Here is a 21,572-nt window from a genome sequence, read left to right as displayed (position 1 = left end):
ATCTATCAAATCGATCGATCGATTAGGGCGAAGATATATTAATAAGTGAGCATAATAAAGTACTCTCCCTACGGACTCCTAATTATCAACTTAGGAGCAACCGGGTAGAGATACTTATTCGAGCGTTATCCCGATTCGAAAACTTCTTCTGTCTATTCTAGTAACGTTTTGTCGGCCCGGTCGACGCTCCTGGCGATCGAGATAACTTGTTGCATATTTTGTGTTGTGCCACAAAATGTGGCTAGTGGTTCAATGCGCCACACCAGCCCACCAAATGCAGTATCGATAAACTTTGGTGACAAACGCCCCTCCAAAACCGAAAAAAAGTTACAGCGTTCAGACAGCACCAAGCTCTACCTTCACGTCAATACTCCTATCACACCGCCATTTCCTACATTATACCCTCACAATCATATTTTCGAAATGGTATGCATAGTTCGCAACTATTATACTTTGAAATATACCTTGAAAACTAACTCTTTGCACTCCTAGGCAAGCTTTAATCCTGTAAACATCTTTGGTGACGAGGTCACAGAGGAGAAGGGCGAGAATGCGCGTATGCTTTGCAATACCTCCCAGATTTCATCGAATCGGAAGCTTACTTTTATCTCGATTAGGTCTTTCTGCCTTTGTTGGGGCCATCGGTACGGTCACTCTCGCGATGGGATTTGAGCAATAGTGAATGCTGACTCGTGGGGTAGCTGTTGGCGATCTCGTCAAGTCGACATTAGGACCTAAAGGAATGGATAAAATCTTGCAGTCGGCGTATGAAACCCTTAAAAACATCTTGAGATTACTCTCTAAAGCTAATAATGATGTTGAATTAGATCTACTGGCGAAATCACAGTTACAAACGATGGCGCTACTATCCTAAAGAGCATCGCCCTCGACAACGCCGCTGCTAAAGTTCTTGTCAACATCAGCAAGGTCCAGGACGATGAAGTTGGTGATGGAACAACATCCGTCTGCGTTCTATCTGCTGAACTTCTACGTGAAGCCGAGAAGCTTATCGACCAGAAGATTCACCCGCAAACAATAATATCGGGATTCAGAACAGCCAAGGAGGCAGCTTTGAGGGCATTGCAAAAGGCCGCTGTGGACCATGGATCTGATGCAGCAGCCTTTAGAGAAGATCTATTGAACATAGCTAGGACAACTTTGAGCTCGAAAGTTTTGAGCCAGGACAAAGAGCATTTTGCAAAGATTGCTGTTGATGCCGTCCTGAGGTTGAAGGGCAGCACAAATCTTACCAACATTCAAATCATTAAGAAGGCCGGTGGCAAGTTGATCGACTCTTACCTGGATGAAGGTTTTATTTTGGACAAGAAGATCGGAGTTAACCAGCCCAAGAGGTTGGAAAAGGCTAAGATTTTGGTTGCGAATACGGCTATGGATACCGACAAGATCAAGATTTTCGGTGCCCGTGTTAAGGTCGACTCGACAGGCAAGCTCGCCGAGCTTGAGAGGGCAGAGAAGGTATGTAGAGTGTAGAAAATCATATGCATGTATAGAAAAAAAAGCTACGGTATAGCTAACATTTTAACAGGAAAAAATGAAGCAGAAGGTCGAGAAGATCAAGGCTCACGGGATCAATTGCTTTATCAACAGACAGCTTATCTACAACTGGCCCGAGCAGCTATTTGCCGATGCTGGTATTGTGTCGATAGAGCATGCTGATTTCGATGGTATTGAACGCTTGGCTTTGGTAACTGGGGGTGAAATTGCATCAACTTTTGATCACCCAGAGAGCGTGAAGTTGGGACACTGTGATCTCATTGAGGAGGTTGTAATAGGAGAGGATACCCTCATCAAGTTCTCTGGGGTTGCTGCTGGTGAGGCTTGCACTATCGTTTTGCGCGGAGCTACGGAGCATCTTCTGGAGGAAGCCGACCGATCTTTGCATGATGCCTTATCGGTTCTCTCGCAAACCGTTGTTGAGACAAGAACTGTTCTTGGTGGTGGTTGCTCCGAGATGTTGATGTCCAAGGCGGTCGACACTGAGGCTCAGAATGCCGATGGAAAGCACGCTTTGGCTATTGAAGCTTTCGCAAAGGCCCTACGACAACTCCCAACCATTCTTGCAGATAATGCAGGATTCGACTCTAGCGAACTTGTAGCTAAATTGAGGTCTGCAATTTACAGCGGCCATTCAAATTCAGGGTTGGATCTGATGACACCGGGTGGAAAGATTGCCGACATGCGTGATCTGGGAGTTGTAAGTTGCCACTCCTCTACATATGCATATGTTTCACCAACATGCATCCATTTTTCCCCGCCCAAAAACATGACGCATCTCCAGTTCTCTTAGCTAACAAAGTGCTCCGCAGATTGAAAGTTATAAGCTGAAGCGAGCTGTTGTGTCGTCGGCATCTGAAGCTGCCGAGATGTTGTTACGGGTGGATAATATCATCAGGGCGGCACCAAGGAGGAGAGACCGAATGTAATTTCGAGTAGAAGTATATCCCCAGATTGAATTTGTGTCGATAAAAAAAGCATATGGTCCAAATACGGCCAGGTTTTCCGGCGTCAAGCATAGATGTAGGATAAAAGTTCAATATCAAGGATGCATCGATACACTTCAAGACACACATACAAACACGTGCTTTTTACCGTTACTGATCTTCCAGGTACCCGCACCTCATCCGTTCGGTCGCATGACAATGGCGGTTTAGCCAAATGTGCTGGGGCACCAGTTGTGGAATACATAGCATGTTGCATCGAAGGCAATGGAAATTTATATTAGCCTGTCATGGCCGGCTCCAAGGTTGCATGTTATGGAAAAACAATCTCCGCCCTCGCCTGGCCGAACATGGCTTAACGAAAAACTCGATTGTGGGCCTCGAATTACGCGGCTGAGAATGTCGAGCCGATACTTTGAAACCCTCAAAGCACAACATTTGATAGGGTTTGGAATAAATGCAAGCCACGAGAGAAAAAAATCTTTCGGTCAACGTGCATCATTGCATGACATCAATTTCTTCATAACTGAGAATTGAACGGACCACCGGGTGATGAGAACTTTAGGAAAGTCGTTTGCGGTTGGATATTCAACCCTAGGTAAGATCCACTCTTGAGATGCCTGAATTTTCACACGATACGATGCAACAGTCGAGCCGTTCCAACAATCGACAAAGACCGATGCAAGTTGTTAGAACTCAAGTTGCAGCCAAAAACCTCGCACATGATGTTGTCCCACAGTGCAGGGGCGGCTGGGGGGTCTAGGTAAGGTAGTAGTAATAGAAGGTTTTTTTTTTTGAAGAAAAGCTCCCACTGTTGGCCAGATTTCCACTCCTCTATCAGTCCATGCTACTTACCTCTGGCAAAGCAGTTAATTATGACAAACATACTCAAGTTTGTATAGTAAGTACATGGTGGTATGTTCTTTTGATGATCTGGGATTTTCTCATGCAGGCATATGCATTAGCACCAATTGCCAGAGTGGTGTATGGTGGATTCGGCCTCGGCATGGGAAGGTGTCTCCATCGAAACTTGAAAGCACCATCGACAGACTATAGAATGTAGCAAGCTCGAGAGAGTAAAGCTTTGCCCATCAATTACCCCCCATCCTCTTAGCTAGTGGGATATATATGGATTGGCATGATTGCTAGCGTTCGGTTAGTGAGGGAAGTTGGTGGGTTTGGAGACCAATCGAGCATCTGCATTGAGACCGTTTGGTGTTGGTGCAGGCTACTCGTCGAGGTCCCATGCTCGTCCCATGCCCGTTATGGACCAGCTGGCAGCCATTTCACCAAGCAAAATTATTTTTTCATCCTTCCCTGTCACTGTTAGTTAATAGCATTGTTAGTTCGTTTGCTAAGTAAGGACGAGTTAGTGTGAAGCATATGAAGGAATTCGTGGGAGAGGGAAATCTATCGATTCTGATGCTCCAGTTCTCTGCAAAATCGAGTAACGTTGATTGTTGAGCGTCTGTCGATGTTACGTTTGGTTGTGTTGTCTCCCACACAAAAATAAGATTGGCAATTTTGGGGAGGCCCGTTCCTTTTTTGCCCTCGCACGTTCTCTCCCAGCGAACTTCCATTCTCATCCAAACCTCCTCACCCACCATCACCACCTCCAAATCCGCCCTCCTCCTCCTCCATCCTCTCCTATCGCTTTTCCGACCACCGAATACCGACTTTACTACTATCCTTACGACCCGGTGGTCTCACCACTCCATCCTTTTCGGCTGGATGACGACTTGGACGGATGCTTCCTTCGGAGAAGCCTTCTACTGAAAAACAATCTGCTGACAACGCAAATCGACCCGACAAAAAAAAGCTCCTGAAGGAACACCTCGGGAATTCTCCCCAGGGGTCCCTGTAGGACTAAAACCCCACCATTCATCATGAGAGCCTTATCGACAGTAGGCATGCGCCGGAGCGTGTCATTAAATTTCATTTTAACCTTTTTCTTCGTTTTCACGGCTCTGTTGCAGGTCATCGGTGCTGAGAAGGTGGTTCGGAAATCCGCGTATCCAGGGAGTTCTGCTTCGAGAAATGCGGCCGAAATCAATAAACAATTAGACGAGACTTTGTCGGAGAAAGAAACGCAGCTGGCGAAGGGGCAAATCATTCCACCGAGTTCTTATCAAACATCCGACAAAAGACGACGTTCACTTGCCAAAGAAGATATTGAGAATGCAGGAAGCAGGGGTCCGTCTGTTGAGAGTTATGCTGGGGATGTTCCAAGCCCAATCAAACCCGAGGATTCGCTGGCGACAATGGCCAACCCGATTGTCAATCCACCTTCAACTCTTTTTGAACAAGTGGAAAACAGTCCTCGGCCCGTTGATCCATTCACTGGCACAATGAGATCGCTGTCAGATTGGAAATTGGAGGACCTATATATCGCCATTACCATGAATGGAAATATCACAGCGTCGAATCGAACAACCGGGGTTCCTCTTTGGAATGTTACAAGTAGCCCTCTTTGGAATGTCACACGCCATGTCCAGCTCGACGATGACAATGACAATGATCTCGATTGGATAATCGAGCCAGGAAATGGCGGATCTCTGTACTCACACTCTCTTACCAACGGTTTGCAAAAGGTAGGATCTATATTGTCGATAAGTCCATGCCCAAATAGTATATGGTTTCTAACTCGTTTTTCAGGGTGCACTCCAATCTATGAAATATATTTGTGATCATTCGCCTTACCAGGCTAGAAATGGGATGATTTTACGGGGCACTAAAGACACCGATATTTACACCATCAATCCCTTGACCGGGAAATTCCTCTCTACTAGTAGTGGTAGTATCTCAAACGGACTACCAGACAAGTGCATAAAACGAACTAGACTAGAAGGCCTAGACGACGACGACGACGAAGAGTGTACCCCCCGCAAAGTTAGCCTTGCGCGAACAGGTGAGATTAATGTGCTATTCTTATCAATGCTCAAGCTAATGATCTCCTGAAGATTATACCGTCGATATCTCGCATGAAGATAAGGGGCGGTTGTGGACTTTGAGATATACTGAGTGGGGTATTGGCTCGCAGAACGTCGATCTTGAGAAGCAATATAAAGTTAGCTTGGACAATAAATATTTCTTTCCCTTGCCAGGCGGTGGGCTCGTTTGCCGTGACATTGTCGAAGGTATGATCCTCTTATCTCTCCATGGAACCTATTTTTGAGCCAATTGCGCTAATCCTTATGGTATAGATAAACGAAAGTTCAGGGCAAGCTACGAAGAGGCTGTTGCCCAAATATTCGATCTGGCTAGGAATGTTCATGACGAAAGCCTTGTGCTCCTACCACATCCGAAAGCACCATCGCAAGATCACGGAAGAAGGATACTAGCCAGCCTGGAGGGAGGAAATGGTGTTTTCGCTTTGCCAGATTTGTCGGAAGATGGAAATGGCCTTTCCGACGCAGCTACTCTCCCAAACAACAAATGGTTTTCAATGGGCTTGAAGGAGCGCCGAGACGCTCTTCAAGGGAGGCGTACCATCAAGGGTTTTCAGCTCCGAGTTCCAAATACCCTTGAAGGACCTTCATCTGACTCAAATACGTCTGAACAATCGGGTTCGCACGCCGGTAGCGGTGATGTTCCTAGAGCTCGCGGGGAACCATTGAAAGAGAATACAGCCCTCCAGGTTGTTGCTCTTATTATAATGATGTCTTTGATGTGGTTTGCCGGCAGGCACTCCACAGACCTCTCACTAGCACTTCGCCGATTCCGCCAGAAACTCCCAACGCCTTTGCAAAGTGGGCCTACCCGTCAGATACTAGACATCAGCCCCAACACCCCAATGATCAAGGAGACCTTTACGACAGAAGAAGTTCAACAGCCCATCGCTCCAGAGTCCGTTCCGGTACAAATTGAAACCGAAGTTAAGAGCGTTCAAGTTGTCATCAAAGAAGAATTACCACCACAACTCGCCGCAGAAATTGAGAATGAAGCGACACCTGACGATTTTGTTGTTGTTCCAGTTCCACAAATTGTTCCTCCGAACAAGAAAGTTGTAACATTTGCTGATTCTAATGATGCTGATGTCAAAGACGATCAAGAAGGAGGATCCGACAACGACGAGCCAAACGACGGCGACAAACCCTCAGCGCCATCCACCCCTAAGAAAAGTAGAAAGCGTGGTGCTCGAGGGAATCGGAAGAGAAAGAAGAAGAACTCAGAAACCGAAACCGAAGAGAAGAAATTGAATGTTAGCGAGCCAGAAGACCTTTCGGGAGGAAAGGCTGGAGGCTCAATAATCCGCGGCCCTGAGCTGCTACTTCTCGATGAAAACGGCAATGGTCAAGTTGCAGAAGATCTTTTTGTCACCAACACCGTTCTGGGTTACGGAAGTCATGGAACTCGCGTTTTCAAAGGAAAGTTTGGCGACAGAGAAGTCGCTGTCAAGCGTCTTTTCATTGATTCATACGATATTGCATCTCACGAAGTCAACCTATTACAGAAAGTCGATGACCATCCCAACGTCATTAGGTACTTCTGTCAAAAGCAAACGAACTTGTTCCTTTACATTGCTTTGGAGTTGTGTCCCGCTTCGCTCCATGACGTGTTCGAGGCTGCCCAGCACAGGCATATCCTGGACCTAATGCACCCCCCTGAAGTTCTAAGGCAAATGACGATGGGTGTGCAGCATTTACATAGCCTCAAAATCGTCCACCGCGATATCAAGCCACAGAATATCCTGGTGGCAGAGCCAAAGCGAAGTCTCCGAGATCCATCAGAAATCAAACACCCGAAGATTTTGATTTCCGATTTCGGACTCTGCAAAAAACTCGAGGCCGACCAGAGCTCTTTCCGAGCGACGACGGCACATGCTGCAGGTACATCTGGCTGGCGTGCACCAGAACTTCTGATAGGTGAATCCGGTGATGCAACCATATCGAGCCTATCAGAGCATACCAACGGATCCACATCCGATTCGTCGGTACTTGATACTCTGACGAATAGGAGAGCCACACGAGCCATCGATATCTTTTCGTTGGGATGTGTCTTCTACTTCGTTCTTACAGGGGGTGGCCATCCTTTTGGTGATCGATACCTTCGTGAAGGAAATATCATCACAGGCAAATTCAATCTCTCCGGCTTAGATGTGTTGGGTGATTCGGGATCTGAAGCCAGTGACTTGATTGCTAGCATGATCGCCCGAAACCCCAAAGCAAGACCCGATGCTACCAAAGTCCTTACGCATCCATTTTTCTGGTCGGCGGAGAAGAAGTTAAACTTCCTCCTAGATGTATCGGATCGCTTTGAGAAAGAGGAGAGAGACCCCCCTTCGCCTTTGCTGCAAAAGCTTGAGAGTTACGCGAAGCCCACCTTCAATGGGGATTGGTACAAGAAGCTAGATAAAGGATTGATTGACAATCTCGGAAAGCACAGGAAGTATCAAGGAGATAGGATGCTTGATCTTCTTAGGGCTTTGCGAAATAAGGTAAATACCATCGCGCAAACCACAAATGCGAACAAAACACTAATTTTCTTTCCTAGAAACATCATTATCAAGACTTACCGCCAGCCGTACAAGCAACTGTTGGCCAACTACCGGACGGCTATTTGAGTTATTTCACCTCCAGATTCCCAGCCCTCCTCGTCAACATGTTTCATCTTGTGAGAGACGAAATTCAAGATGAAGCGATGTGGAGAACCTACTTTACTTCCTAAACCTCTACAACCTTTCTCCCTCGCGGGAATATTTTACGCAACGTATATATGTGTTTCGATTACCAACATGACGGATTATTGTCTTGAATACAGAAGCTAGCGTGCATGGGGGAACTAGTTGTTTTAAATCCCTTGACTTGATTATTTTTCTTTTTCGTTTGGGTTTGGTCTTCCCTGCATGGCGTTAGCATTGGAGTTAAGGTGTATTGGATATCTCTTTGTTGTTTTTATCTTCCATTATGACTCCAGTTCCACTATGCAGGGATGGGTGTCTGGAATTCAAAAAAAATCTTCGGTCGTTATATTTTCTCTTCGTTATTTGACTCGGCATTACGTGCTTTTCTTCACAAAAAAATATTGGGAGCGCAACGGAACACTAAAAACATGGGTTACTTGGGATAAGGTACATGGGACTCGGCCGGCCATTCGTTTACACACACCATTACAGTACTTTGGTTGCTAAATGCTTTATTTCTGCTACCGCTACTATCACTCATATTATTCTTTTATACGCAGATTATATGTGTATACTGGATGCTTTTATTGCTCGAATCTGCCTTCTGTTCGCGGCTTTTCGTTCACATTTTTTTGCATTTTTCGTTCTTTTCAGTTTGGGACCCTTGGTCTTGGTATCAGCCTCAGCCTCAATCCCAGTCATATTTCTTTTGCGTCAGCAATATTATATTATTGTTCTGCCTATGTCTTGTGGATTTTGATGTTCTTTGAAGCTATTTTGGTATTAGCCGCTTGCTTACCTATACTTATTTAGTATCTAGTGATATATCTAGTCTAGAATAGCTAAATAGTCTAGAAGAATAAAAAAAAGTATTACAATCAATGAATTAACTATGCGATAGTCGAATACGGCTAGGTAGCGTCTATTTTATAAACTTTCGTCGCTTTCTGTGACTACTAAGGGAAAGTGGGCCTTGGATAGGTAGTTAATAAGGTCTAAAACTAATATCTCGCGAAACTAGACGTTAATATATATACATATCTCATAGAAATTTATGACGCCCTAGCTAAGCTATAGCGCTAGATATGTCGATACTAGATCTGGTACTGTTCTTTCAGAATTCCTAGACTATTAAAGAAACGGGATTGCTGTGTGAGGATCGTACCATGCAGGTAGGCATGAGACTGATCTAGTTGGTCGAGAACATTGTTATCTAATTATATATAATGGATCGACTCAATATAAAACTACTAGTAACAATGCAATATATAGTCAAACTCTATCGGATGAATATGGCTATTATGGGACGCCATAGGCTATAGCTGTATACATGTATATAGCCTCGGACTAGTCTCGTACTGCAGACGCGGTCCACAATTTGATCCGCTCTCAAACATTTACAGGATTCATACATATATTGATATCGCAACGTGTATGCTTTCTTTCTTGAAACCTTGAACTGAAAAAGAGTTATTCGAATACTAGTAGCGTTTTACGATAGAGTCACATATAAACACACTACTGAATGGTATCATAATACTATGTATAGTATGGGTGATGTTTTTTCCAAAAGCAGTTCGTGGGATCTGAAACAAGGCTATACTCATTCGAAGGACCCCGGGAAGGGGGGGACAGAATCCTCTAGGTTGATATCCGCAGGAAGATTCTTATAATATCAATAAGAGAAAGTAAACATTAAAAGATTAAATAGTACAGTCGTACAGAAACAAAAAGTGTAAAAAAAAAGTACAAAAAAAAGGAAGGCCGAGAGACGTGTTTGAGGATCGAAATAACCCACCGCATGTATGGCCCGAACCCCCCATACTAATGCCGTTGTTAATCAACCCAAATCCTGATTGACTGTTACCAACCAACTAGGCCATCTCTCGGTATGAAAACACATCCCCACTTTGCTGTATATATACCCTTCTACAAACTAAGAGTTGATTAGTGTCAAAGGAAGAGAGGCTGGCGGGATCCCAGCCATATTATATATATACACGGATAGATAGATACTAATCAATGGGATGTTTCTGATTAGTCCTGCCAAAGGTGACATCCCATGCATGCATATCAGCTCAAAACTTGTCGTCCAAAATTTCCCCATAGTTAGAGTCAATATTTAGTAAATTTGGCATCACTCCTCGCAGTGGACTTTAATCTAAACTTGCAGGGTTGAAAGACATCTCACAAAGCTGAGAAAGCACTAAAAGGCTCAATTCTAATCACAGAATCATGTTACGAGCCTAGGGGGCGTTTATTAAGCACATATATTTATATATTCAGATACTAGCTGCCTATCTCCGAATTTGTCGAGTATTAATATTGCTCATGATATTCAGCCTTCTATGTAGTCTCGGGCCTTCTCGTATCAGATTTTCAAAATCACAAATCTCGAGGTCTCATTAGCAAGCCCCGAAGTGCGACTTAAGTTTTCCGAAGCGCGCAGCCAATAATTATGTGATCTTCAACGACATGGCTTCACTCAAGCGGCCGTGGGACAGGTATATATTATATATACCGTTCGAATTCTTTCCAAGCACTAGTTATACATGTACTATTTATCGAGCTTTAGCACGGCAAAATGGCCCTGCAGACTGTCCTAACCGTTGCATGTTGCATATTGCAACGGCACTCTAGAGTTGTGTAACATTGTCCCGACGCCTCCAAATTTATAAACAATCCTCCAGCCTATCAAAAAATTCGGTATGCAGCCCTCTTGAGACTAGACCAATGCAATTCTTCGCTTTGGCAAACGAATTCGGCTACTGTAAGCATTAACTCTGGTTTACGAGATAAATTTCGAAAGACCTTTGGATAAAAAAAAAGGATCCTAGGAAAAACATAATTTCCTGCAAGAATGGGCCGCCAAAGAAATCACTTTTCGCTCTTCCTCTTGAAGGGACGCTTAATTTAGGATTCCGTGCGTGCCTTATTTGCAGTAGCACCTTTCCGTCGTAGATTAAGCTGAGGTTCCCGGCATCTGATCTCGGACTGGTCAGATACAGTGGAAATTTACGGGGTTTACTAGAATCACCCGATACGTACGCCTCTCCAGCTGTGCTCGTTTGTCTAGCGTTTTGGTAGCCCTGTATCTCTTTATAAAGGATCCATCATCCTTACTGGAGATATGCATTTCGAAGTTTGAGAAAATCAACCTTAATTGCAACCTACAGTGGACATGTGCTACAGGTGCGGAATGTGTCAATGTAGAGATAATCAAGCTGAACAAACTCCCCGCTCCCTCGACTTCTAGCTTACTAGTTCTTCGATTTAGTTAATTTGCAATTATTCTTTCGTTCTCAAATAAATTTTTGTACTTGTACGTCTCACTCTCTATTTAAAAAATGTGTCAGCATATTGTCGCAAGATTCATTGGGTGAAATTTGAAACCAAGCTCGCCGGGACTAAAAAAGACTTTATGATTATTCTTTGCGCGCTATTGGTTCTGCCAAATTCCGCTCCTGAATGCATTTTGCTTTGCTAGTCAGAACGAGGGCGGATCAAAATCGATTTCTAACAAATAAAGAATCTGTTATACGTGAGGTTTCTTGGTTATCTTCGAGAACTTTGAAACAGTTGGGATTTGGTGAACATAAATAGGCTGAAACATTTATCGGCTTGTAAATACCTAGATATCTCTCACACCAGCGTATCGTAGTCGCGAACGTTCGAACTTGTATCAGCGTAGCTACGTGCACGTTTAATAATTCGCAGTAGGCAGATCTAGACCTAGCTCTCATAACCTCTGAAATGGTTTCCATGTTCTCTCTCTATAAATTCCGTTCTTGTACAGTCAATTTCACAACTCTCTCTTTGCAATTGTTATCAATCAGTTCCTTTCGTAGACTTTTCTATGGTCTAAACCTTTATCACAATCGAAGTGCTCTATTTCATTCCCAAACTCCAAAATCCAGCAATGGTTGACCCATCAGAAATTTGTACTCTGATGCCTCTTGATGAGGATACTCAATATGGCAATACACAGGCTAACGACAACTCGAACGACTTCCTAGGAAACCTAATCAGACGAAAGTATATGGGTACGGGTGTACGTCTAGGAGGATTGAAGGCACATCATAAGGCCCATAAAATCCCCGGCCAAAACCTTACTCAAACAGTCCCGGGAAATACCCGATGGGAAACAGGCCAAACCATCAAAATCCGCTTGTTAGGGGGGTCCCAGAGCCTGCGCAGAAAAGTAATCCGCTTTGCTAGAGAATGGGAGAAATATGCGAACATATTTTTTCGAATTTTCCAGGGGGGGCAAATCTGATGTTCGCATTTCATTTGATCAATATAAGGATAGCTATTCGTACCTTGGCACCAATGCTATTACGATTCCTCAGGACACGGCTACCATGAATCTCGCATTAAATGATCATACTACCACGGAGAGGGTAAGGGCTGTGGTGCTACATGAATTCGGGCACCTCCTTGGATGTATCCACGAGCATAGCTCTCCAGCATCTTCAATCCCTTGGAATGAGGAGGCGGTGTACGATTTTTACCAACGCACCAATGGCTGGGATCGGGCAAAAACATGTCACAACGTTCTCCGCAAGTACGACAGAAACACTATCTCTCAGTTCTCGGAATTCGATCCAAAATCGATCATGATTTATACCATCGATGAGTCTGTCCTTCTCCCAGGAAACTCCAGATTCGTTACTTCTTGGAACACAAGACTATCAGCTACCGACAAAGAATTCATCGGCAAATTGTATCCATTTCCAGAGGGTGAGGAAAGACCACGCCGAAGCAAACGTACCAAAAAAAAGAGACTCTAGGCTATCTCTAAGATCACTGAAACTGAAGGTCCCCTAGCTCATTCATCCAGTAGCTCGCCTTGATAAAGTATCGTTTCCTTACGGATATATGCATATATGTCGATCATAGGGCCAGTGTAGTGGGCAATTCGATTCCGAAAACCGAGTCTCCAGACTAACCTAAACACTTGTCTTCCAAAGCTCTAACATACTAACCGATACAATTGAACTCCATTTTAACAAAGCCCGTTTCCTCTCAGGATTTCCGATCATAAGCCTAAAAGAACTCGGGGGAGCCTTTCTAATGGATTAAAAAATGCCGATGTACACCGCGCCGTTTATTTATTTCAGCATGTCCGTTTACTTTTAAACCGGCATAAAAATAGTTTAAATTTTTGATAGAATCCAACTTGTAGCTTACTACTTACTTCATCATCAAATCCATTCTTATCCTCGAATCGAATCCTATTCTATATAGTAAAAAACCACAGTCCTCCCAATCTATAGCGCTAGCTTGAGCCTTTGATATTGCGTTGACTGTTGGAATCTGATCCCGGGCCAAAACCTCCCCGCGCTAAAAGCTTGGCGTCGGCGGGCGACAGCTCTGATCCCTGTACCTGGTAATGACAATGACTGAGCTACTCTAAACCTTTTTTTTCTTTCCATCTTTTGCATGAACCATCCGATTTTCATAGACATCTACACAACCATCAAAAAAATTCATCAGCAATGGCGACACTAGTACCCCCAAAGAGCAAGCGTATTAAGCTTGCAGAACAGAAGAAGGTACTTATGCGATTCTATTTTTCTTGCTTTTAAATTCTCTAAGTTTTTCTTTCATCTTCTAACTATTTTTGATATGATATTTTATAGACCGCAGAGCAAGCGGAATTCGCAGAGATACCTTCAGACCTTCCGGATATTTTGATCCAGTTCCGTGCTTCTGATACCGGCGAAAACGATAAAACACCTATTAAGGTCCCCGGCGCTACTACTGTTAAGCAGCTAGAGCTGCTACTGAACGAATTACTCGGAACTGTATGTCCCGAAGCGCTCCTACAAACGATTCCTCTCTTCTCTGTGGTACAAAATTCTTATATATGTCCAAACTAGACCGATGACCCACTCCCATATACCTTCTGCGTCGCAAAAGACAGTGCCGAAACCAATCTCGCAAACGTAATAGACATCACCGACGACATTTACAGCTCAGTCTTAAAATCCGGCCACAAAACGACCGAAGACCTCCTAACCGTTCTATACACCCCACAAGCCATCTTCCGTGTTCGCCCAGTATCTCGATGTTCTTCATCGATAGCTGGTCACGAACAGGCTATTTTGGCCGTATGTTTCTCACCACAAAGTTCCAGTCGTATGGTCACAGGTGGAGGGGATAATACCGCCAGAATATGGGACTGCGAAACCGAAACTCCTATGAAAACGCTAAAGGGCCATACCGGTTGGATTCTTTGTGTTTCTTATTCCCCATGCGCGAAGTATATTGTTACGGGGAGTTATGATAAGACTGTTCGTTTGTGGGATGCTAAAACTGGTGCTCCGTTGGGGGATGCGATGAAGGGACACAGTGCTTGGGTTACGGGATTGGCATGGGAACCGTACCATCTTAGAACGGAGGAGGATTCGCTGAGGTTTGTGAGTTCGTCGAAGGATTGTACGGTTAGAGTGTGGGATGCGAAGTTGAGGAGGGTGGAGATGGCGATGAGTGGGCATGGTGCTAGTGTTACTTGTGTTAGGTGGGGTGGGAATGGGTTTATCTATTCAGGGTCGCAGGACAAATTGATCAAAGTGTGGGACGGGAAAGATGTAGGTTTATTCTTCAGCTTTTTACTAATGTCGGTCGATATGGGAACTAACAAATGGAATGTCTACAGGGAAAACTACTACATACCCTAAAATCGCATTCACATTGGGTCAACCACCTCGCACTTTCGACTGATCACGTTCTACGTACCGGTTTCTACGACCATACCGGCAAATCCCCATCGACCTATGAAGAAAAGAAAAAACTGGCAAAAGAACGCTACGAAAAGGCGGCAACAATCGGTGGACAAATCATCGAGCGCCTTGTCTCAGCTAGTGACGATTTCACAATGTACCTCTGGGAACCCTCCAAAGACACAAAGCCCATAAAGCGTCTTCTCGGCCATCAAAAGCTAGTAAACCACGTTACTTTCTCACCAGACGGGCGACTAATTGCTTCGGCATCATTCGACAACCATGTAAAATTGTGGGACGCTAGGACCGGTGACTTTTTGTCGAGTTTGAGAGGTCACGTTGGAGCGGTTTATCAGTGCGCCTTTTCGCCGGATTCGAGGTTGTTGGTTAGTTCGAGTAAGGATACGACATTGAAGGTGTGGGATGCTAGGAAGGGGAAGTTGGCGGTAGACTTGCCGGGGCACAAAGATGAAGTTTTTGCGGTAGACTGGAGTCCCGATGGGATGAGGGTTGGTAGTGGCGGGAAGGACAAAGCTGTGAGGTTGTGGAAGCACTAGTGAAAAAGAAAGGTGGGGTGGAGGGGCATGGCGATTGGAGGGGGACATGTGAAGAGGGGAAAGCGTCGGCGGCTGGAGATGTTTGTTGGTTGGATTTCTTTTAATCTCTCGTCTTGAAAAGTTGGCTGGGCGTCGATATTGATCGATAGATGTTGGGTATTATCTTATATCGGTATCTCTGGAGTTACTACATATTTACTTTGAGTCTACGCCTGCGCTATCTCGAACCCGTGCCGTCCCAAGTTCGCTAAACCAGGCACATGAAGCCTAGTCGGATCAATCGAATGTGAATGTGAACATGAATTCAGGGCTGCTAGTGGAGGCGAAAGAGCCCGATTGTGGCCTGACCGGGGTTAAATTCCCCACACACTCAGCACAGGCCGGCACCACTGTTTCGCTTGGGCTTGTTTGAACATTTTGGCCTAAAAATGCGGAAGCACCCCTGGTAAACTAACTAAGTTCAGTCAATCGATCAGGACTGATCTGATAATTGGACATGTGAGAGCGGGATTCGTTCTAATTAATAATATTTCCCCTGGTTGAAATGCTTAGCTATAAGAGAGCTATTAAGCTCCCGAACGTTGTCCTTTTTCACTTTCTTTCTCTTCTTTCTCTCTCTCTCTTTTTCTCTTACCTTACTTAAGTCTCTTATTACCTAAGTATCTGGAGTTTTTCTGTCATTGCATCTTTAAGTTGCAATTGATTTTATATTTTTCATGCGACAGGTGCGCGCTGGTTTGGGGAAAAAGCCAGTTCGGATCAACAATTCGCAACGTTCTGATCACCACCAAACGTTAACACTCGTTCACATCGACAAGACCCTATTTGCATATCCTCTCTCCCACGCGAAACCCACACGCACACGCACCCAAAGACCCCTCAGCCTGCAGAGGAAGTAGGGAAAAAAAAGAGACATGCCCAAAAAACCCGCAATCATGTCACGCAACCGTCCAATAACCTACATCGCCATAATCGCCGCCTTCATCTTCTTCTACTCATACTTATTATTCCCATCGTCGTCATCACGATCAGCGTCGCCGTATAATTCGCCTGAACAGAGTTCTTCATCATCGTGGAAAGGGAAGGGAGATGGATTATTAGATAGTAGTGGTGGTGGTGGGGTATTTCGGACGCCACCGATGAATGCGCCTGGAGAGGTTATTATGCCGAAGTTGGGGAATGAGACTATCAAGTAACTTTTTCTCTTCCTCTAATTCTTTCAAATGGAGTGGATGGTATTGTTTTGGGAGGTTCGAGGGGCTGATAAATTGGTTCTACAGGCAGGAATTGGGAAGAGCGTCTTGGAAGGTAATACTAAAACTTATTACCATATGTTGAAGTGGTATATAAAGTATGGATCTAGATGAGATGGGAGCGCTGATTTTAGGGAATATCCTGCTTTAGTTACTACACACCATGCTGGCACGATTCCCCGAGAAACCAACAATGGATGAACGAGAAGCCTTAAAGTCTTATCTCTATCTTTTCGGACGGTTATATCCTTGGTAAGAAACAATCCTGTCATAAGGTAGTTTTTGATATCACAAGCTAACATATATCAATTTCCAAAAGTGGTGAATGGTACTTGAACCCCCTCAAAAAAGAAAAAAAACTCCGACTTTAAGATATATTCAAATCTAACATATAAATATATTTTTTTTCGATATCTAAACAGTGCAACCCATTTCCGTCTCCTCCTCCAAAAATACCCTCCACAAACTTCATCCCGAGACGCAGCTTCCCAATGGGGTTGCGTAGTCCACAACGTCGTTAACGAACGTTTAAGAAAACCCATCTTCGACTGTGGTACCATAGCCGATAAATACCACTGCGGATGCGCTGAAGAAGATGAAAAGAAAAGGAAATTAGAAAAGGAAGGGAAAGCAGAGGGTTCTGGTTCCGAATTGGTTGAGAAACAGAAGGTTGTGGATAGAGATGGGGAGGAAGAAGGGGAGATGAAGTTGGTTAAGGAGGGGTGAGTGTTTACTTCCCGCTCCCCGCACCTCATCTTTTTTTTAAAAATCTCGCTTTTCTTTTCTATTGGGGTACTGTGGATTTTTGTTTTGTTCGTAAGTTAGGGAAGGGGATAGGCTAATACCTTAGATTGTGAACTCATAGGTTGACGAGGGGAGGGTGATTTAATATTTTTCTATGGAGAAAGGGTATGGTAAGTATCGAATCGATTGTGTATATGAATATGTTTTGGTTTGGCGTCTTCTTCTATAGCTATCTTCTTTGGCCTGCGTTCTAGATGTGTAGTTTGTGTGTACAGTTTTATTCAGCTTCCACTTTACATATTACTAGCTCCTGGTCGACTGGTACTTACAGACGTAACCTAGCTCCGAGTTTAGTTATTAGATGTCATAATCCACAGATTAAATATTCCATCCAATGAGATATTTGAACGATCCAGTCAAAATCAGACCATAGTGTATTTTTATATATATATTCCATTTCCAAAGCTAAGGACTCAGGTGATAACTATGACCATACATACGTCTATAGATGAATCCCCCAAATTATATAGAAATAAAAAACAAAAAGAGAGAGAGAAAAATCGAAGAAATTATATACGCGTGATGCACGAAATTTAAATCTATTACAAAAATAATTGCAAAATGATGTATATATATGCGAGAGAACCATGTAAGTTTCAAGGTTAAGATGCTAAGTATGTGGATAGTAAATGGTTTATATAAGTATATATAAGGTTGAGTAAAGTGAGATTGATAGAGAGAGAGAGAGAGAGAGATAGAGATGATCGGGAAATATATGTCCAAGAAGAAGACCCTGAACTCCCGCTTTGAATGTTCCATTTCATCATGCCATGATTCAAAATAAATAAAAGTAAGTAAAAGGAAAAGAAAATAAAAGAAAGAAAGAAAGAAAGTTAAAAAAAGGCGTGTATCAACCAAGGCCCCCAAAGTTAGCAACCGAATTATACGTTCGTTTCCGCCAATAATAAGGGAATGAAACCAAGTCAGAAAGAAAAGGGAAAAAACTAATCGGGGCTCGCTATGCGCAACATGAAATATGAAAACCAAAAGCGGAAGAACGGATGTGAAAATATAGAAATTAAAAATGCTGTTAACGTATGGTATATAAAGAGAAAGGTAAGAGGGGTCGCTGAAGCAGAAGAAGCAGGGTCACCTGCTAAACAAGAAAGAAGAAAGAAAAGAAGAAGAAAAAGAAGCCAACCTCCATTAAGTATTTCAACTCCGTGAAAGAGAAAATTGTGGAATATGCAATTCAATCATCCAATGTAGAATTATGCATCTCGAAACACATGCATGAGACGGATGAAGCAAAGACAAATGTATAAATATAAACAGTTGAAACCAAGAATTGAAAATTAAACTTTTGTTTGTATGAGAAAAGAAGTGGAGGTTGAAAGAAAATATAATTGTACCGATCACGTGGGTCAGTAGTTAGTAGTGGCAAGTCAAAGAATCGAAAAAGAGGTATAGAGTTTAAAAGTGGCCGTAGTTTGGTCCTGCCAGGAGAGGACTCAATGGTGGCATCGGTGGCAGCAACTCAACTTCTCGAGGTTGAGAACTTCGTTCAGCAGACCGAGCTCTCTGCTGCCCTTGCTTTGGCCTCGGCGACGCCGGGGCATTGTGAGAAGCATTTCTCGAGCTTCCTGTCAGGGGTTGCCGAGGGGGTATGGGCTCGGTTGCAGCATGAAGAGGTCCCTGGCGGATTCTCGGCGAGTCAGTAGGGAGTGGAGGAATTCCCGGAGAATGCAATGAAGCTTGCTGAGCTAGGATAGCAAGCTGCGAGACATCCACGCTGCGACGTTCCTTAGCTCGCATCCGGAATGACCCGATGAGTTCGTTAATGCGAGGGGATAATGGATCATGATCTCTAGATTCCCGTGGGACTTGGCGAATGGTGGCTCCTCCGTGGCCGAAAGAAGCATTTCCTGCCAAGCTTGATGCGCTAACAATCGATTCTGCAGAGGATAGCCGTCGATGGTGTTTGATTGTGGAGGGAGTGGGTGGGGACGGCCAGTCGATTTCTCGGCTGGCACGTTTCCGGCCACGCTCAGGGTCAAACGCTGTATCAGGTGCATCGTGGATACCGGACATGCGCTTCCTGCTGCTGGACTTGCCAATGGTGCTCGCCGAAGGGGAGGGTTCCCTGGGGGTCGGTAGTGGCGGAAGGGGGATATCTAATTCCTGGCTATTTCGACGATCGCTACGACCATCATAGCTCCGCCCGTCCTGACTGGGTCCGCCGTGGCTACGTCCATCATTGCTCCGAATGCCCAAACCCATCGGCTCATCTTTTCGGCTGCTCATCGCAGACTTCGATGTCTCGGAGCGGGTATCAAAGCTAACTCTCACACCGCCAGCCGCCGCCATCTGCTCCTCTGCCCAACAACCGGCCCAGCAATCCGACCAACTTCCCACAAGCCAATGGAAAATGTACCTATCCATTTTCATGGTGCTACAGAAGATCATTGCCAGATTCGATAGACCCATACGGGTGACATCCTCCGCGAGTCGGACATTCGAGAGATGATTCGTTAAGAGTTGAAGTAGATAGTAGTTTTGCGGTGGTAAAGCCGAAAGCATGTCAACGAATACTTGCGGTGGTTGCTTTGCATTGGTATTGTCGCGGACCTTTTCGTATAGATCTTCTTGGAATTTAGGAGGCAGGATTGGTTCCGGGACTAGAAATATATTTGCTTAGGAACCACTATCTAGAGTTATCAAACTTGTGCAAGAGAATAACTTACGTGAACGGATGAAACTCTTCAACAAGCTGCTAGCAGTGTTGACATCATCTGGTGGATCCTGAAACAAATCAAGATCGTGATTGCGAGAGAACTCTTCTCGCATCTTATCCACAGCCGCCGTACTTCCAGGCACACGGTAAATACCCTGCTCTTTGGGCCCATGGACGTTGAGATACGATATTAGCCGATATGCCATGGCTGGTAACCAATATGCAGAAGCATCAACACCAGGGACTAGTTCCTTCGCAACTCTGGTTTTTATGGTCGCTTCCGGCAATGGCATGCCGACAACGTCGATTGGGGGTTTCGAAGGGAATGTCCCAAAGCTGGTTGGCGCGAATACTGCCGATTTCGGATTCTTCGAAAATTTACCCCATATGTTCTGTCCCTTGATAGACCACTTCTTGCTTTCGCTTTGGATGGCTGCCTTGGAGGCCTTTAGTTTAGAAGTAATCCGCCCGTCGGTAGAAGAAGATCGCTGGCCGGATCCCGAAGAACTAGGAGGCTCGGATGGCCGCCTTTGTGTTTGCTGTTGTGGCATTGGAGGCGGTGGAGATGAGGGATTCGGGACCTCTCTAGGGGTTCGTGGGTAGCTGCTCATTATCGGGGACTCCTTGGTTTTTGTTCGACCTCTTCCAAACTTGCCGAACCCAGAGTTGCTGGGAGTAGTCGCAGTCGCAGATTGTACCTCTGGCATGTAGTATTCTCTTTCCTCGGGCTTTCTGATCATGAGTTTCGGGACAGCCTCTTTCCTCCTCGGCTTCTGGAGCGTATTTGGCTGCGAAGGTGACTTATTGGACCGCATATCGGATAGTTGATCTTCTTTCCCTCGACGACTGGCGGGCGCTGGCAACGGAGGTGTAGAGCGAGAGTCCTGGAGGTAATAGTCGGGGATTTGGACACTAGAAGAGGCTGCCGATGAATTTGAAGGGGCTCTGCTCCTTGATCGTTCTCGAATAACTTCGGATCTCTCCTTAGACCGGTGCCTTTCCCTCTCCCGCGAGGTAGAGGGCCGGGCCGGTAGATCCTTGTTGTGCTTTCCCATTGTAACGTATGTTCCTCTCACTCTCAATCCTAATCTAGCCTATCACTTTGCAATCCAGGGTCCGATGATGACGACGAGGCGACTAGGGTCGGTGGAGAAAGGGGGGAAAGAGAGGGGGGAAGAGTGTCGAAGGAGAAAGGGAAGAGGTCGCAGGTGCGACGTGAAAAGGCGGCGGTCGTGATACAGGAAACCTGCTGCTGCGATTGCCAGAGGACAATGTTAGTATGTAAGGATAATAGACGGAAGGATAAGTATGAGTAATGACGATAAAGTTGGGGATAGAAAGGCGACGATAGGCAGGATATGTACAGCCTTGCGACCTGAAAGCATATGCGCCAGGCAATGCAATATAAAAAATTATATATAAATATATATAAAAAGATAGGGACAAAAGGAAAATGAAGAATAAAAGTAAACCGAAA

The 21,572-nt window shown here is 44.7% G+C and overlaps 6 protein-coding genes across 6 annotated transcripts; 5 read left to right on the top strand and 1 right to left on the bottom strand.

The window, feature by feature from the left end:
• Nucleotides 1–252: 252 nt before the first annotated feature.
• On the top strand, nucleotides 253–2,444 carry AOL_s00054g794 (uncharacterized protein; the record flags this gene model as incomplete). The annotated part of the gene is made up of 7 exons (XM_011122110.1): nucleotides 253–426; nucleotides 493–556; nucleotides 618–644; nucleotides 702–765; nucleotides 828–1,476; nucleotides 1,547–2,215; nucleotides 2,328–2,444. 7 exons carry the CDS (start codon nucleotides 253–255, stop codon nucleotides 2,442–2,444), a joined length of 1,764 nt encoding a protein of 587 aa, XP_011120412.1.
• Nucleotides 2,445–4,345: 1,901 nt separating this feature from the next.
• On the top strand, nucleotides 4,346–8,126 carry AOL_s00054g793 (uncharacterized protein; the record flags this gene model as incomplete). Its single annotated transcript, XM_011122109.1, has 5 exons — nucleotides 4,346–5,050; nucleotides 5,115–5,367; nucleotides 5,420–5,596; nucleotides 5,663–7,896; nucleotides 7,953–8,126. 5 exons carry the CDS (start codon nucleotides 4,346–4,348, stop codon nucleotides 8,124–8,126), a joined length of 3,543 nt encoding a protein of 1,180 aa, XP_011120411.1.
• Nucleotides 8,127–12,001: 3,875 nt separating this feature from the next.
• AOL_s00054g792 (uncharacterized protein) lies at nucleotides 12,002–12,872 on the top strand (the record flags this gene model as incomplete). Its single annotated transcript, XM_011122108.1, has 2 exons — nucleotides 12,002–12,252; nucleotides 12,344–12,872. The coding sequence occupies 2 exons, from the start codon at nucleotides 12,002–12,004 to the stop codon at nucleotides 12,870–12,872; spliced, it is 780 nt and encodes a 259-aa protein (XP_011120410.1).
• Nucleotides 12,873–13,580: 708 nt separating this feature from the next.
• On the top strand, nucleotides 13,581–15,364 carry AOL_s00054g791 (uncharacterized protein; the record flags this gene model as incomplete). The annotated part of the gene is made up of 4 exons (XM_011122107.1): nucleotides 13,581–13,637; nucleotides 13,725–13,889; nucleotides 13,965–14,675; nucleotides 14,744–15,364. The coding sequence occupies 4 exons, from the start codon at nucleotides 13,581–13,583 to the stop codon at nucleotides 15,362–15,364; spliced, it is 1,554 nt and encodes a 517-aa protein (XP_011120409.1).
• A 935-nt stretch (nucleotides 15,365–16,299) lies between these two features.
• AOL_s00054g790 (uncharacterized protein) lies at nucleotides 16,300–17,343 on the top strand (the record flags this gene model as incomplete). The annotated part of the gene is made up of 5 exons (XM_011122106.1): nucleotides 16,300–16,556; nucleotides 16,645–16,672; nucleotides 16,769–16,869; nucleotides 16,937–16,945; nucleotides 17,040–17,343. The coding sequence occupies 5 exons, from the start codon at nucleotides 16,300–16,302 to the stop codon at nucleotides 17,341–17,343; spliced, it is 699 nt and encodes a 232-aa protein (XP_011120408.1).
• A 1,491-nt stretch (nucleotides 17,344–18,834) lies between these two features.
• AOL_s00054g789 (uncharacterized protein) lies at nucleotides 18,835–21,150 on the bottom strand (the record flags this gene model as incomplete). Its single annotated transcript, XM_011122105.1, has 2 exons — nucleotides 18,835–20,039; nucleotides 20,106–21,150. 2 exons carry the CDS (start codon nucleotides 21,148–21,150, stop codon nucleotides 18,835–18,837), a joined length of 2,250 nt encoding a protein of 749 aa, XP_011120407.1.
• Between the last annotated feature and the right edge of the window lie 422 nt (nucleotides 21,151–21,572).

This window comes from Orbilia oligospora (assembly GCF_000225545.1).
Source record: "Orbilia oligospora ATCC 24927 unplaced genomic scaffold scaffold00054, whole genome shotgun sequence".
Lineage (NCBI taxonomy): Eukaryota > Fungi > Ascomycota > Orbiliomycetes > Orbiliales > Orbiliaceae > Orbilia > Orbilia oligospora.
This window is presented reverse-complemented; position numbering and strand designations above follow the sequence as displayed.